This window comes from Stegodyphus dumicola, chromosome 4, assembly GCF_044657685.1.
Source record: "Stegodyphus dumicola isolate Sdum_Otavi_A_Nest chromosome 4, ASM4465768v1".
Lineage (NCBI taxonomy): Eukaryota > Metazoa > Arthropoda > Arachnida > Araneae > Eresidae > Stegodyphus > Stegodyphus dumicola.
In genome coordinates this window covers 122,044,081-122,062,080 of record NC_140771.1, presented here as the reverse complement: position 1 = coordinate 122,062,080, position 18,000 = coordinate 122,044,081, and the positions used below count along the sequence as shown (strand labels likewise).

The window sequence follows — 18,000 nt, the reverse complement described above, 5'->3', positions numbered from 1 at the left end:
TATATATATTTTTTTCGAAATGCTTTCTTAACTTTCAGTTAATGACAAAGTACTCGAAGTTTGACTTAGGTATATCTCTTTGAAAGTTTCTCAAATGTAATAACAAAAAAATTGAGAAACAAAACATATTTCTGTTCTACATGGCGAAAGAAGACAAATTTCTCAAGAAAACACTCTATTCTGTAGATACGAAGAGAGCTAACATGCATGTTTAGAGCGCAGCATCTTAGCCATTCCCTTAGAGATTGATTTAAAATGTGATACATGTTCTAAGATATATGTTCTAAAACAACAAATATTGTAAACCATTTATAGGTAGTCACACGGTCTAACACTAGAAGAATGTTGCCGGATATGTGTATTTGTGGACTATTAGTCTCTGACACTATTCTGATTAAATTCCAATTAAGTTTAGCAATGGAAAGGGATCTACGTTTAAATTTGAATTGAGTTAACTGGAATATGGAATTTGTTGAACTGTGAAGTTGAAATTTTGGAATTTCACTGCCTATTTACCTTGAAGTAAGTTTAATTAAAATTAGTACTCAAATGCGAAGTATGCTGTAAGTATGCTTGTAGAGCAGGTGGTTTGACAGATTAGAAATAGTTCCATTAATTAGAGAAAAAAATTAACAAGAAAGACTGAATGCGCTGTCGATATCATTCTGATAAAAGTATCACAGAAATGTTCAGAATGGAAGAATATGGACATTTAAGACGAAATTCCATACTCCATCTTACATTGATGCACAGGGAGACAACGTAATTGATTTCCTCGATCTCGTAAACAATCTCTGCAGTTTTTTAAACATTCTTTTATTAACATTACATGTTATCAAAGCCACGCACACTTTGTTTACCTCTTTACGTAAACTATCTAGATAATTAACGACTCAGATGTTCAAATATTAGAATATTTAGATTATTACTAAAGCCAGTTTTGCATAAAAAATGTCTATCTAGCAACTGGGAGGGCAGGATGATCCTGAGATTTATCTATAAGAATTTTACTGAAGTTTATTTAAAATTTATTTAATACAAACATAATTCTTTAACATAATCCATAAAGTCGCGCTTCATATCTGTAGCGATCTCAGTTCAACAGCAAGTAAGATTCGGAGGAAACAAGTCATTACCAAATTCTTGTGTTTCCAATAGGCGAATTTCATCTTATTACCTTTTCTTAAAAATTATCGTCGGCATGATTCATTCCGTTAAAAATAAATCTGAAAGGTTTCAGATTTTAACGATCTCCCAACTGATTTATTAAGGTCTTTTAGGCTCTCACTCAGTTCCCAGTTTACTAGTCTACTGTTACACTCACTCCTGCTAACCCATATCTTTTTATCTTTTCAGCTTTATTTTTAAGCTTCAATTTCTTCGCCATAGATCAGTAGAAAAATTCCAAAAACTTTAAATGCAGTATAACAGCATACGTTTAGAATTCTCGATGATGTGTTGGCATGCATTTTCTATTTTTTTTCCAATCTTCTCTCAGTTCATCATGTCAATGTTCAATTTTCTTAGTAAGATGACTTATAAAAACTTTTCGATCTTTTTTCTTTCTTTTGTCTTTTTTTTATAAAAAAACATTATGTGTCTCAAATTTATTTATTATATATCACGTTCTTCGCACATACGCCACATAAAATTCATTTCAACAAATGATGAAATATTTAAAAATAGCATATCTGTAGAATTTTCGATAGACAGTCTCGCGTGGAGATAAAAAGTTTTCATAATCTACAGTGTTGCCCTACTCGGTTTCAAATAGTTGAATTTTTAATCAAAAATTCATTAAAGGTTTACAACATATGAAATACAACATCCGGGCTATCAGGTGCAGATCTTTGAGTGCACATTCACAGGTGCATACGATCACTACATTATTCAAAATCTGATGGTTCAAGATTCCGTTGTTTTCTCACAATGCGAGGAACGTACACACATACAGCAGATTTTTCATTACTTAATTTTCTTTAAAACTGATACAAGGCATAATATTTGGTGAGAACAATTTAAAAAGACATTTTCTATTTATGGTGAACCACCGCAAAACCCCACTTCAGAACTAATAGCCCCTTTTGGGCTTCAAAATAAAGTGTGGTTCTTATGTTACGTTAGTGTCGTTCTCATGTTCAACTTTATTAATTTGAGGATAAAAATCTGAACACTGTTGTTAAGATAACGCGAAAACGAATTAGTTGTTACCCTATTTTTATCAATAATATGCCTGTTATAGGCAAACAATGCTTAAGTTGCAGAATCTTCCAGCAGAAGTTGAGAATGAAGAAGCATCTCTTTTTGAGAGTTCGGAATTAAGTAATAAGTTGCAATAATCGCGACATCTATATACTGGAAAACATGAAGAACTCAAACGAGATGAAGATATTGATAATTCAATCGAACTTGTCGGAAAGTGTAACACACAATAAGAGGTATAAATAAATTGATCGAAGTCAAGTACTCAATGTCATTTTAGTTCTTCCAGAATGTAAAATACCCTATTCCGTTTGTCCCGGGTTTAAATTTCGAGTAAGGTATGGATGTTCGTGAGTGCATTGCTTTGGTCACATGGGCGTACAGAAGTTCAGATGCATCATACATTAAAATGAATTTTAAAACTGCATATTTTTTTAATCTATTATCTCTTTGACATAACGTAAAAGACCTGTGTATAAAAGGCTGAAATTTTAATACAATTTTAACTAAAGCATTGAATGGAAATGAAATTAAAACATCTACTCAAGTTTCTGCACTTGCAAATAAGCATACACAAAAGAAAGCTTTCAATAGAACATTAACGAAAGCAATTTTTTTTTACTAATTCTTCAGTCACTGTCACTGCAAAAACAGTTGGTAAACAAGTTTCATAGCTTAATAGTTAACTCTTTTCTTCTAGACTAATTACTGTAAAATACACCGGATATGCTGTCACTTTAAGATGTCATATGCTAGAAACATAAATTAAAACTTAATAGTGTGAAAAACTTTCGCGTTTATCTTAGGTTTTAAAAGTTGCGTCAAAAAAGAAAGGAAAAAAAGAATTTTTTTCAAGGCGTTGTGTCACGCGTAATTTAACAAACTGTGTCAGGTTTATGAAATTTGATTAATTTTATAAGTACCTCAAAATGGGAGAATAAAAATGAAAATGCGCATCCAGAAAATAATACAGGTTATTTATTTAAGACTCATCCATTTAAAGTAATAACCCAAAATGTATTCTACTCTGAGCAGAAAATAATTAATGCAGATAGAAGTTAAAACGCTATTTCCATAGTAATAAATCATACAGCAAATTAATTTTGATAGAACGAAGAAATGTAATTGCTTTCTTTTATGTCTTTCATAGGAATCCTCACTCACCCTACGTGATATCGCTGCATAATATTTCAAGACTCCGAGACTTATATTTTCAGTCAAAAAAATATATAATCAGACATATGTTAGAAACTGCAAAGGCAAAGCAAAATCTCAGATTTCTGCAACTGCATTAATGAAGTAATAAGTAACTATTAGTTTAAGGTGATGAATTACACATATTTGCTCAGATAGAAGTAAATTTACATATTGTCAAGTATGTAAACAACTGACAGGATAAAGTTATATTATGGACCGAATTAATTTGCTTTATCGATGCGTTTCACTGCAAAAATCTGCGTTGTGAGACTGGTATTGTTAGAACTAATTAAGTTGGTTTGAAACTGGAAACCGAAACCATACATTTAATTTATTTTTGCTATCATTTTTAATTTAAAGGAAATTAATTATTTGTATTAATCGACAATATTTCATGCTACGTCTCGTAGTGCAACTAAAATTTGACAAATTTCAGCACCTATTATACGAGGGTTTAAAAAAAAAAAAAAAGTATTTAAATAAGTGCAACATAATAACTAACTTCATTGTTTAATGGATTCGGCTCCAGCTACCCGTGCTCTCGAACGCTAAGCGCAAATAAATTCAAAGTATTTCTAACCCAAATCTTATTATAATGCAGGTGGGTGTTTCATGAAATAATCTGGTTTAATTGTGCGTTGTAAACGATCTCTCTCTAAATTATACATTCTTTGGCTATTTAACTCAATATAATTTGCATGCTGGTGAAGATTGACAGAAGAAATGCAATATAATAAAAGAAATAACATAAAAATAATTTGTCAGTTAAAAAATTATATTTAATGAAAGGGAAAAGCGCCGTGCTTCACTTTGAGAGTTGACGATATATTACACACGTTTTACTAGGAAATCATTTATTGGTATATTGATTATACGCGTGAACAAGTGGGTGAACTCCTAAATTCCTAATTATTTACCCTTGAGTTGATTTATTTTATTAATCAGAAAAACGCAAACTTTAATTTAACTTACTCTCAGATAAGATGACTGATATTCCCTTCGTCAGAAGTATTCATTCGGCCTTTCGTTTCACATTATCATTTATTCAATCTGAAGTTGAGATATTACTTTTTTTATCCATTAGGACTGACTGTATAAATTACACACTTGTTATTGGGAAATCACTTTTTGGTATATTGATTATTCAACTAGCGCGTGAACAAGTGGGTGAACTTGTAGGGTTTATATTTATTTTAACTAACATTTATTTTAAGTTTAAACTATCTTTCCTGTCAAGCCTTACTTTCCCCTGGAACTGCCAATGCCAGAATATGTAAATTTTAGTAGAACGCGCAAGGATTCAAATTATCAGCGGAAGTATTATGATTTAAATAGAAAGGAAACAAGTTCGGTGTGTGATATTCTTACTTCACGAGCGCGGAGGTAGTTAGCGAGAAATTGAAGAACCCCGCGTTTCGGCCTATGTGCTTGGCGGGAAGTAGTGTTAATCGTTCAAGTGAGCTTCAAGTCTGCTGAATTAGCAGCGGTATTGTAAAACGCGGTGAGTTAGTTATTTTAGAGAGCCTCGTCGTTAGAGTCTTGTCTTTAAGTTCTTTTCAGGTTATTATTTTTATTTGACCGCCGAGTTGGCGCCGTCTGTAAGCGTCAAGAGCACGCAATTGTAATTTATTACGTTGAATAAAAAGGGACTTAAACCCTTTACAAGACTCTGTGTTTTATCCTGTTTTCACAGTCACCCCTTGGTTGCGTGCAAGTTGGAGGCGCGCAACGTTACAAACTCCTACATTCCTAATTATTTACACCTGGCTTACAGTAAATGGTATTATATTAATCAGAAAATTTAAAACATTCGTTGATTGTTTTCTTAAGGAGTAGTGCTATTGTGGAGGATATTCCATAGGACATTGGCTGGTAATCATGTAAGAGAAAAAAGAAAGGTTTCCACTTCGCTCAGTGCGATGAACGCTGCTCGAAATGAATCATGATTGCTCAGCCACTCTTACAGCTAGAGATAATATATGCTAAATATAACGATGATAAGCATTTAATATGGTCACAGATAACACTGTATAAACACAATGGCATTCAATTTGTTACTGAAATATGCAAATAATCAATGCACATACGACACGTCTTTTTTTGTTCTAAACGTCAGATGATACAGCTTCCCATAAAATTAGCATTTGAACCAAAGCCATTTTATATTAGGATAAAGTTACTTCGATTCTTTCGAAATGTATTGAATCTGCTTATCTGTAATTACTATTAGAGGCTAAATTTTAACATTATTTAAATGCAAGTCAGTTTAGTTTGGTGTTCCGAAAATAGAGTCAGTAATAAAGACCAGTAATTAGATCATTTTAAGCACTTAAAATCGAATGACTCTCCTATTCCTAATAGCATTGCCCGGAGGAAGGCTTTTAATGCATTACTTATAATACATAAATATTACACAATGCCTTAATTTACTATATATAGTTCTTAAACTCATAAAAACATTTGCAATATAGTATACGATAGAAATTTTATCAATTTTAGTAAATAAACAAATATTACATTCTAATGTATCTAATAGCTTTGCATATTTTTATTATGCAAAGATTATGCATATTAAAAATTATCATGTATACTTATCATATCACAGACCGGCGTTTGTCTGCGAATATGACAAACATGTGAACTCTAACTCACCCCAAAACCGAGAAATAAATTTCTAGGATGCCCCTATTCTGAGTTCGCTAGAGAATTTCTTTAAAAACAATAAAAATCGATAAATATAAATATAAACAAACAATATCTATATCTATATATATATATATCTATATCTATCTATCTATCATATAGATACAATCTATCTATCTATCTATATATTAACAAAATTTAAACTTTATTTGCTCACACACAAATATAAATTACAAACTTTATTTGGTCACTGCTAGTAAGTTACAATTAAAGCTAGATTTTAAATCTAAAATGTTAAATATTTATTGACGAAGACTTGTAAAACTTTAGGTAAGTTATCTTGAAATTCACAACTATCAAATATCAAGTCCTCTGAAGTAAGATACTTGGTTTTCAACTGCAGCTAATCATTATAAAAAAGCCACTTACTCACATGAATGGCAACAGGAATTGATTCGGCCTCCGACTAATAGTATCATTTTCCAAACAACCTGGGCTAGCTCTTAAATCACTACAGATCTAGTACTAGCTACGCTTAACTTCGCCTCGAAACGAAAATTTCTGGGAATCTTTGTTACAAGGGAATCTGATTCGTTGTCCGATTGTCGAGACAAAGGAAGACCTCTCAGTTTATCATCTTTTCCTAAGCGAGACAGAAACTGCAAGAGAAATATTTCTCCTACTTTCATTTAGTTCCGAGCCCGTACGCTTAACAGATTGCTGAGAGTAAGTTTTCGGTTAAAAAACTCCATTCAAACTAGTGATGGAAGAAATTGTGACAAGGTTATTATAAACTGCAGGACGACTACTCACTCCGAACAAACCATGAGGTGCAGTTAACGTTCGCTAACTTTTAAACTCTCTTGCATGTAGTTAAATTTGATTAAACTTCTCGTCCGAACAAATGTATGTTATCAGAATTAAAGAAAAGATAGCGTAGTGCTTGAATAGCTCATGATTCTTACAGAAATTTAAAACAAATGGCACCATATTACGTATGAAAGTGTAATTACAGACATAACTGCAATTTTTTTCTATAGTCTGCGCATTTTAATGCACATTTCACCATTTAACCGTACTTTCAAGTAATTGAATAATCGAAGTTCTACCGTTATTCTGATAAACCAGCTTTTTACAAATGCTAAAGCATGTTAAAAGAAATATTTTCTGTTTTGCTAAAAGAATAGCATTTTCACTTAATCTAATTACGTGTCGCTTTAGATATGTAATACAGCATCCAAAACCATTTAATGACTTAAGAGCTGTCATTTTCAACCTTTATAATTATTCATATATAGGCAAAATAAATATTTTCTTCAGCTAAAGAAAATAATATTTCTTCATACTTAGTTGCGAAGCCGTATATAACAATATGCGTTCATAGCTACCGCACGTCCAGGTATGTAATACAGGTATTCAGGTATGTACACTGTGCTAAAAAACCAGTTCTATATCTTCGCTCTACTGGACCGATCAACGAAATTCAGCTTGCATTTTTCATGTCTCGGAAACGCGAGTTAGGGTATGTATTAGATTTATATACAGCATTGTTCTAATATAGGAAATTGGACACAAAATCGGACTTTTTCTGAAATGGCATGCCTATTTTTTCCCATATTTCGAATCTAAGAGTCAAATTATGCCAAACTGCCAAGTTCATAGAAAATGCAAGAGTAGGTTTTTTAAAAATCAGCTCTCAAAATTTTAACTCCCCAATGTTAATTGAATTTGGTATATATTTGTTACTCTCTCTTTTTTATTAAACTCATTTGATTCTTTCTTTTACGCTTCGAAATTAGGTTCATTCTAAATAAAATTCGCCCATTTTTTGTGATTTATTTTTAAAATGTGTATTTTTAAATAATTTTTATAAAGTTTTCGAAAACCATTATGAGTTATAACCTATTAAAGTTTTGCCATCGTCTTAAAGTAGATATATTACTAAGCACACCTGCAAAAAGTTAGAGATTTATTCAGAATTTCCGAAAATATGCGCGAATTTATATATTGGCACGTTTTAAATTTTGGCATATTTGTTGAAAGCGATAATAACACCAAATGTGGTTTAGGCACTTTGAAATTACTATTTAAAAGCAGGAACAATGCGTCTTTTTCCGCCCGTGCACAGTGTTAAAAGAAAAAGGAAAATAGGTTGTCATATATTAAGAAGTTCGCCAAGTAAATTATACTTGGCGGAAAATGAAAAAAAAATGCGCCAAGGTAACTTTTTTAATTTCTCCGTATGTGGCGACACACTGCCTTTCTGTGGCAACCCTAAATAATTCGTCTGTCACGAGGATCACGTGCCCAGATGATGCATCGTTACGTCTACGTCTGCTTTTCTGTTTGATAGTTAGTTGCACTTAAGATTTTGTAGAATTAGAAATGTCGTGAAAATAAATGTTGGTGTTTTTAAAAAGTGTCGGCTCAGATTTTCGAACCTATGATTTACTTGTTAAGCAACACCGTAAATTTCGCATCAAATTTTACAAAATTTCATATTTAGGCATAATCTAATCTAATCTAATAATGATATAATTTGGAATCTAAATATGAAAAAAAAAATGCCTTTCATTTCAGAAAAAGCCCGATTTTGTGACAAAATACCTATATTAGAACTATGCTATATATATATATATAAATCGAATAGATACTCTAAGTTGCGTGTTCGAGACATGAAAATCGCTATTTGAATTTCGTCAATCGGCCCAGTAGAACATGAGATATAGAACAGTGAAATTTTTTTTCCCGCAGTGTGCGTACAAGTGCGCATTTCACTTACATATATAAACTGTTCTTAATATTTCTATTGAAATATATGCCTTTCGAGACCATAATTATCAATATTTTTGAAAGCTCAGTATGAAACAAAATAACTTTCATTTAATCATAAAAAGCATTTAAAAGTCTTTCAATATATACAGAACGCTGTGAAGTCCGTTTTATTTTTTCAGAGAAAGTAGAGACATGCCATTATAAATATTCAAGTATGAGCACTGCACGAGTTTTGTATTTCAGTATAAAAGAAACATTCTGTAGGGGTAAAGAAGAAAAACTTATCCTTTTCACTCTCTGTTATTAAAACCGCTTTTATTCTGGAATGGTATCTTTTTTCTGTATTATACATCTGGCAAATAATTTCAAACCATTCTACCCATTGATTCGATCCCTATGGTCTTTATTTGCCGAAAGATTTAAGTATCTGAGGTACTTCAGGAAACAACAAAACGTGGGATGAAATTTTACGTGACTGTATATCCTCGAGTGCGGAGGATCTAAACTATAAAATACCCATTTTAGTAGAATAAATTGCCTTTAAAGTGCCTGGTACATTGGAATTCTCTTTTCTCACAGTAAAAATAAAAAAAAAATATAATAATAAAGAAACTATGGGTAAAGGTTTATAAGAAATTAAAGAAACGGAACACTCAGTTCGAAATAAGGAGCAGACGATCTCGCACAAATATTTAAAAACGCATAGCGATAAAACATAGATATCAGTATTTTTTAGTATTGAATTAAGACCAAAATAATCAAATAAGAATAAAAAAATTATGAATTATTCACGTTTACTCCCCACCCCAGTCAAATTACGTCCTTAAAACCTTTTGAGTACTTTCTATTTGAAAAACGTTTACAAGATAAGTAACAGTTTATAAATTATCTCGCTTTTAATCGCACATTTTAAGTAGTCAAAAAAACTTAAACATTTTTTTGCATATTTTATATTAAATATTGTTTGATACAGCAGTTATATATTAATTCAGAAATTAAACAACAAAAATCAGCGTTAATTTTTAAAATTTTCACAGCACCAGTTTCGATGGTTTCAGCGAACCACCATCCTCAGCTGCAAAACCATAAATGAACAAGATAGGAAATAATGATAAGTTATGTATGTTTAGATTTTATAAACAATGAATATACACTGAAATAACGAAAACAACAGGTACTGATGAGCTTAGGAAAATATAGAGTTAAGTTACCTATACATATCACAAGTAGAGTGATAGATATCTGTAAATGCTTCTACAGATAGTTTCACTGTCATAATTGCAACATTTTATGCTTTCAGAGATCTTTAACGCGGTCTAACCACTGGAAACTGGAAAAAAGCTTATAATATTTTACGGACAGAGATGAGATTTAGTTTCCCATAACATGACTGTTTAAAAAGTGACCACAACTGCAAAAATTCCGGCTAAACGTGGAATTTACGACACGAATGTGGCCTATAAGAAACGTCGGATAAACATGATCAGCGTAAGTTTTTAAAAATCATTTCGTGTACCAAACATACAATACTGCTTTTTGTAGCATTATAATTAAGTGCTGGGGCCTTACCAATCGTTACTGGTAATCATAGGTACAGCATTTCCTTTAGTATATGGTTGACAGAGAGGTATGCAGCTCTTCTGGGCTCAGCATTTCGGATAAAGGGACTTAATTGGAAACAAGCAGTCATGTATAACCAGTCGTGTTTCAATATGGTTGGGTTCTGATAGTCGTTCTATTTAGAACGACTATCAGAACGAAATCTACTATCAGAATTCTACAGCTGCTGTAGCTCCACGTTAGTATGGAACCTACTTAGCTGACATTCATTCAACAAGTATCTAAAACAGGACAAAGCCATTCATTTATATTCTGTTACATCAGAATAAGCATATCATTTTAGGTCGTTTTACTCGGCTCGATTTAGCCCGTAACCATGGTTAACGACAGCCATGAAAGATGGTTGAATCATCTAATTGTTTCTGTTTTTTATTTCATTTTCGTTCATATCTACGAATGAAAATTGACGTAAACTATAGTCTGAGATGAGCCAGAGAAATTAAATTCTGTATAGCAATGACGACACGTGTCACACTCATAATGAAGGGACAGTCGAAAAGATCTTCAAGTGCTTAATTAAAAGTAACAGTCTATAGTTGGATTAACCTTTTTTAATGAGACAGCATAGAAAATGTCAACATTATTCTAAATTATAGTTAGAGGTACACTCACCTAAATCTGGAATGAAATTGAAGGATACTTAAGCTACTAAATCTCAGCACTACCCGACATATCTTGAATGTGATGCAGTAAACCGTGGAACACAGAAATCTTAAAACTCTGAATTTTGTTTTTAGGATGAATTGCTCTAATCGAAATTCCCAACACTACTGGAATGCGATTTTAACAATATTACGCTTCTGTTGAGAACATACTAAATTCTAGACAGGTGTTTCGGGAAGAAAGAAGACATAAGCTATTCTAAGCTATATTTTCGAGAATGAATGAATGTTATTAACTTAAATTAGTTCACAAAGTTTGTAATCATTTTTGGAAAGCATTAAAAGCTAATATAAAAAATATGGCTTAGAAGCTCATCATAAATTTAAAAGATGTTTATGAAGGCAAGGAATACCGCTAACTGAATGAATCATATTGAAATAATAATTTTGTCGTGTATTATAATTTTGTTTTTCAATTACTCTCTTATTTTCACAAAGTATGACGTTTCCTTTCGCAGATAAATTAGTTTCATTTGCTTCGTCCTTGCTGAGCCCTATTTAAACATTCAGAAATAAAAGCAAAGCCAAAATTTTCATGTGTTTATAAGCTATTTCATCCTTCCTTCAAGCATGCTTTCGAAGTGTAACGGTACCACGCTCAGCACGTATTCGAGAAGTCCATGTTCGAGTCTCGGCGAAAATATTGCTAGTTCTTTATGTCTCCTGTATATATATATAAAAAATAAAACCCTAATGACTCTAAAAGTGACAACCGAAATAACAGGTGGTGAGCAATAATTCATCACTTCTAGAAATTGGCGACTGGGTACCCTGATCCCCAGTCACTCTTTAAAAGAGAAAATATATAAGGTACGTTCTCCTTCCTTCCAGCAAGCCTTCCTGGTGTAACGATGGCCCACTCGACACGTATTCGAAAAGTCCAGGTTCGAACCCCGGCGAGGGCATTGCTCATTTTTCTTGTCTACTGCTTCAAAATTACCTAATGACTCCACATGCTTAAAAAATACTTTTTATAGACGTTAAAAGTACCTCATCGGGTTTATTTGAATTAGTAATTAATGATAAATTAATACAGCGTGTTTCAAAACGAATATAGGTATTTCGAATTCCTATACGTATTAAATTGTATGACATACGAATATGAAACTTTGCACACATATGTACGAACCTCTCAAGTTCAGATTACAGATGTTACAGATGTTCAATATGTTCTCCATCAGCGACAAGAACAATATCACATCGATACTCCAATTCCTCCCATACTCGCGCAAGCATGTCCGTCGTCACTGTTGTTATGGCAGTACGGATCCGGTTCTTCACCTCTTCCAGGTTCTGTGAGAGTGGTGGTAGATAAACGCTGTCTTTAATGAAGTCAGGAATTATTATTTAATGTCAATTAATAATTTAATGTGAATTATTTAATGTCAGGAAGAAGTCACAAATCCGGTGACCTTGGAGGCCAGCTGAGACATGCTAAAGTCGCCAGCTCCTTCACGACTGATCCAACAGTTCGATAGAGTTTCATTCAGATAATCACGCAGTTGGCGACACCAGTGAAGGGGTGCCCCGTCTTGTTGGAAAATGAAGTTGTCTTCGTGCAGCCTCGGAAACAACCAGTTTTGTGACATAACGAGATACTGCTGACCGTTAAGCGTGTTTCCATCAAAGAAGAAATGGGCCGTAAACAAATAATCGGGATATCGCACAAAACACATTGATTTTGGACGAATCTCGTACATGTTCAATGGCTGCATGTGGGTTCGGGAAGGCCCCAAATTCGAACATTGTGTTTGTTTACATGACCACTAAAATGAAAAGTCGCTTTATTACTGAACAAGATGCGTTCTGCGAAAGTATTATCATTGTAACAAGATCAATAATCTTGTTACAAAATGCCACACATTTCCGTTTGTCTTCAGGACGCAGAGCCTGTAACAAATGTAACTTGTGCGGCTTCATAACAACCAACGTCTCAAAACACGCCAAATTGTTGTTGTAGGCAGTTCTAACTCCCGACTGGCACGTTGATTTTGAAGGACTACGTTGGAAAGCAGTTTGAATTCGTGCAACATTTTCGTCGGGAACACGAGGGCAGCCAAGACTCTTTCCTTTACATACACATCCTGTATTTACAAACTGCCGATACCATCTGCGAATGTTCCACCCATTCGGAATATCACTTTGCTCCCTCATCTTGAAACGTCTTTGCACTATAATCACGGAATTGCACTTTGCAAACTCGAGAACACAAAATAATTTCTGCTGCGGAGTAGCCATTTTAAAAATGTGACGGTTACCACGCAAAACAGAAGACAACTGACACCTAGTGGCTATTAATATAAACTAGACTATGTATTCGTTTCACCAATAGCCGAGCCGAGGCGCAGCGATCGATAGTTTGGACAAAATAACACTTTGTAATACGTATGTTCTTTTTTAAACACGGTGCATATATCTATCATATATAAATAGAAATGCTTACAACCCTCTATTTCATAGTACTTATTTCATTTGACAAAACTTGATTAAAAAAAAACTATATATTCCGTTAATTCAAGCAAAATACATAATTTAATTTTTCCCTTCGCACTGATTTAGCAAATCGACTTGAAAATGAATTTCTGGAATTGGCAAAAGTCGTACTTAAAAGTAACTAACAGTTAGAATAAAGCGCAAAATTCACAGTAACGTAGTTCATAATATTCCACTGATTCAAAAGACAAATTACGTTGATAAAAATTTAATACAGTATAAGGTATTTCTCCCTTCTTAGCATGCTTTTGTGGAACAATGGTTAGCACGCTCGGCGCGTATTCGAGAGGTCACGGGTTCGATTCCTGGTGAATGCATTGCTCATTTTTCATGACTTCTGCTTCTAAATGACCTAATGTTTATACAAACTATCAAATTGATGATATATTAAAAACATAAACTTTAGGATAATTATTAACACCATAGCTAACAGATAACTCAGCAAAAGCCGTCATTAAAGAAAACTGAACGTACTTGGGAAGCATCCTGTGAAGTAAAGCTTCGGTTTTCTTCTTCTCTTCCACTAAAGCGACTGTGCGTTCATCCACAAGTTCCTCTAAGTTGTATGCATATTTCTCCATCATTGCCATCATATGATCCATAATATTTGATTTCCTAGAAAGTTTACAAATGCGAATAAATATGCAGTTGAAAATACGTTTAGGAAAATATATTCTAAATTTAAAACGTATGTTTAAATTGTGTTTTTTTTAGTTGCACAAATAACTTAATAATTACAGGAAACCTTGTTATAAAATAAAATAGTGAACTTCACAATGGGGCTTCCCTCTTAAATTTGGAGGGTTATATTTAATTAGCATAACTATTGCATCACAGCTTTTTCTTCAATTTCAACTTAATTTTAAATATAGGAATATAAAATTCCAAATATCCGGTTCAAACATGTGAATGGTTAAAATTGTAGCGAAAGTTTTGCGCAGTTCAGCTTTAACTAAATATTATGTCATCTAAATTTTAAAATATCATCAATTACTTCCTTACTTTAATCGATTGCAAAACTACACATACGAATAGGTTCAAAAATTTACATAAGTGATTCTTCAAATTAAAACATCAAGTTGTAACACAAGTCCATAAAGGTGTAGCATTCATTTGTAAGTTGTTATAGCATTGGAGAACAGGCACCAGTGCAAAGATGGTCGCTCTGTTTTTTATTTGTCGCTCATTGTTGATATGCACTGGGCAAGATAGGCGATGTGTGATGTGTTTCCTGAGTAGTGAAGGTATTAAAACAGTCGATTTAATCACTGAATGAAATCCCACTAAGTTGATTCGCGTCTGTCCCTGCAGCAAGTGCATAGGTCCTTATAGAAAACTTAATAGCGAGGATACTTCTGTGAAAGACGCCCGGACCCTGGGCGAGACACGGCGTATTGACGAACGGGAACATCGCTAGAATGAAAGAGTTTGTAAGAGAAAAGAGATGAGATGTTTTACTATGAAGGAAATAGTAAATAATTTTGATATCAAGTGTTAGCATACAATATTATCCATGATCTCCTACGAATGTCGGCGAGATGGGTGCCACATTAATTGATTGCTGAACTGAACGACTGCAACGTCAAAGCCCATGAAAAAATTTCCTTTGTTTTGAGGTCAAAGAAGAGAAGCATTTCTGAAGCAATGAAATGCTGCTCAAGTTGCTACAGAATTCAAAGAATTCTTCTCAGGTATCTGGGTATTGCAAGGAGTTGGATTACGTGCTTTATAGATTTTAGAGGTTAGGACAAACAAAATTATGCATAGATAATTTTTATTAATCTCCTCATTTGCCTCATAATATATAATAAAGATTTTGATGTAAATTAAACTTTTGTATACCAGTATGGCTGTGGGAGTTTACAAAGACATAATGATTTCCAAAATTTAGAAGTATAGCTACTTAAAGACGCAGTCAAGCTTTAATTTCCACCAGATTTAGAAATTGCGAAAACATAAGAATATATATATATATATGTATGTATCCTTATTGGTTCTGGCCAGTCTCTCTAATTTGGCTCTCGCCAAAGGTTATGAGACATCCCTTAAAAAGAAAAAAAAAAATCCTCTTGATTATGTGTCACAAGTGAACTACACTATTGCAAACAGCAACTATGAAATCAGAACCAGACGAGAGTAAAGGGACAGTACACTAGGACTTCACTATTATACAAGGCCTGCAGAAACAATTCATTACTTTCAGCGGTAGGTAGCTCGTACGTCTGCGCAGTGAGCATAAAACCGAACAGGATAGAGTGGAGAATGTAGGATGCATTTGAGTCACAATGGATCATTGACTAAGATGGACTATGAATCGCGCTTTTGAGATTTAACCGTATTTCAAAAGTGATGACAGTGTGGTCGCTACGCAGAGGATGTTTTGGACAGCAGTTCTACACGGGAAGACATGAAAGAGTACCAGAACGAAACACAATTCAGAGTGGCTTGCTAAGTTTCGTATCTCAAGTACTACGAATAAAAAGCCACCGGGAAAGCTGAAGACAGTGCGGAAACATGAGAGGCTAAGGAATGCTATTGGCAGGAGTCCTAGACGTTAAGTAATTAAATATGTTGCAGTTTTACAATTATCAAAAAGAAGTATGTATCGCATTCTCCATAGCGATTTAAGTTAGCCTCCGTACAAAATGCAGGTACCCATAATTTATTCGAGCGCGACTATGCCTCCTGGAAACAATACAGTACAGACTGTATTGATCTACTAGATGAGTATAGGGACATCTTTTGCTAACATGAATCAAATCGGATATGTCACACTTTGAACTCGCAGACCATGTGAACAAACAAAACATTGCAAATCCAAAAGTACTTCGTGAAGAACCACTCCATATTGAAAAGTTAAAAGTTTGGCGTGGTGCTTCGGCTTTCAGGATTCTTGGACCTTACCTTTTTAATGATCATCAATAAAACGCAGTCACAGTCGTTTCAGAAAGTTATAGAAGCCTACTGACAACTACCTTATTCTTGAATTACAAAGACAGAGCGTTGATGTTTCATAAGTTTATTTCCAAAAATATGGGGCAACTGCGCACACCGCTCGAGACATGTTGATAATATTACGTACTGTGTTCGCAGGCAGAATCATCTCACGTTTTGGGGAGTTACCGTGGCCAGCCAGATCTCCCAAATTGTGTGCTTGCGATTTCTTTCTGTGAGGATATCTAAAAAAACCAAGTGTTTCAACCACGTGTCTCCAAATTAAAAATTCTGAAGCATTGCATCAGTGAAGAGCTTAAGGTCATGCCCCTGAAATGCTGGTGAAAGTAATGAGCAGTTTTGTTCGTCGACTCCGTCAGTTTATCACAAAGGGCGGTGGTTATCTCAAAGATGTATTTTCAGAAAATAAGCATAACAAAAAATGGTATTATATTATTTATTAATTACGACTTTCGTCTTTACATTTCCTATGTAGTTACTATGTTCTTCAGGACCTGTAATAAAATGGTAGACTGTTTTTGCTGAATCCTGCCCATACAAGAATATCCAGTCGCACTACAGTACCAAATATATCATTTTAAGCAAGAAAACAATGAATATTATTTAACATTATGTCAGGAAATCGTAGACTTACTACATCATACATTTATGTGCGAGAACTGCAGCTGTTTTAAATTGGTATTCCATCATTGGATGGCATATTTCTGTACCTTGCATATCGCTTGGGTAGTTTGTTTCAAAATGCTTTTTATGATATTATTTATTGCATATCAAGAGCAATTATTGCCAGATGGAAGAGATTTAACCAAGATAAGTATGGGTAATATTGTAGTAGTGTTTCACTGGGATGACGTAATAATGTTGAAATAACTAGTGATATGCTTCGTAAATATAAGTATACCTATCAGCGGGTGTTACAAAAGATCGTTTAAATATCGGTTTGCTTTCGTTAATAGAATCGATAATAAATTAAAAATCGTTGTACCAGGACTCTCCAACGCAAGTTCAAATACTATATGAATTACCACGGATCCAGATTTGCTAAGCCATATATCAAGAAAATCAGTGCTCAGCAAATGTTACAAAGTGGTAAATCTCGTTTCCCTTTAGTTAATGGGGCAAAAGAAACCTTCTATAAATCTTAACTCGACACTTTGGCAATTTAACGATCGCACATAGGTTTACAAGCACCTAGAAGATACTACATGCACATTAGAACTATAATGTTTAAATATGCTGCGGGATATTCTCTCTTTGAAATGGGTTGTCTTTTTGCGCTACTGGAGCATATTGTGCATTTCCAAGTTTATTATGATGCTTTCAATAATTTGTGCTGCCTGCGTGGGACAAACTGTTCACCACCTGTCCATCTGTTTATCAGTATGAAAATGCGCTAATTGATATATCGAGATCTATTAACTTTATAGCTAGATAGGAAGAGCACGGAAAAATA

General features: G+C 33.6%; 1 protein-coding gene across 3 annotated transcripts in view; it reads right to left on the bottom strand.

Moving 5' to 3' along the window:
• The window catches only part of LOC118201099 (receptor-type guanylate cyclase Gyc76C-like), a 1,003,202-nt gene that overhangs the window by 179,927 nt on the left and 805,275 nt on the right, over nucleotides 1–18,000 (bottom strand). For all 3 annotated transcript variants that reach the window (XM_085815395.1, XM_085815398.1, XM_085815396.1), the window contains one exon: nucleotides 14,067–14,207. In XM_085815395.1, the coding sequence (XP_085671521.1) occupies nucleotides 14,067–14,207 (141 nt within the window). The remainder of the gene's footprint in view (nucleotides 1–14,066; nucleotides 14,208–18,000) is intronic.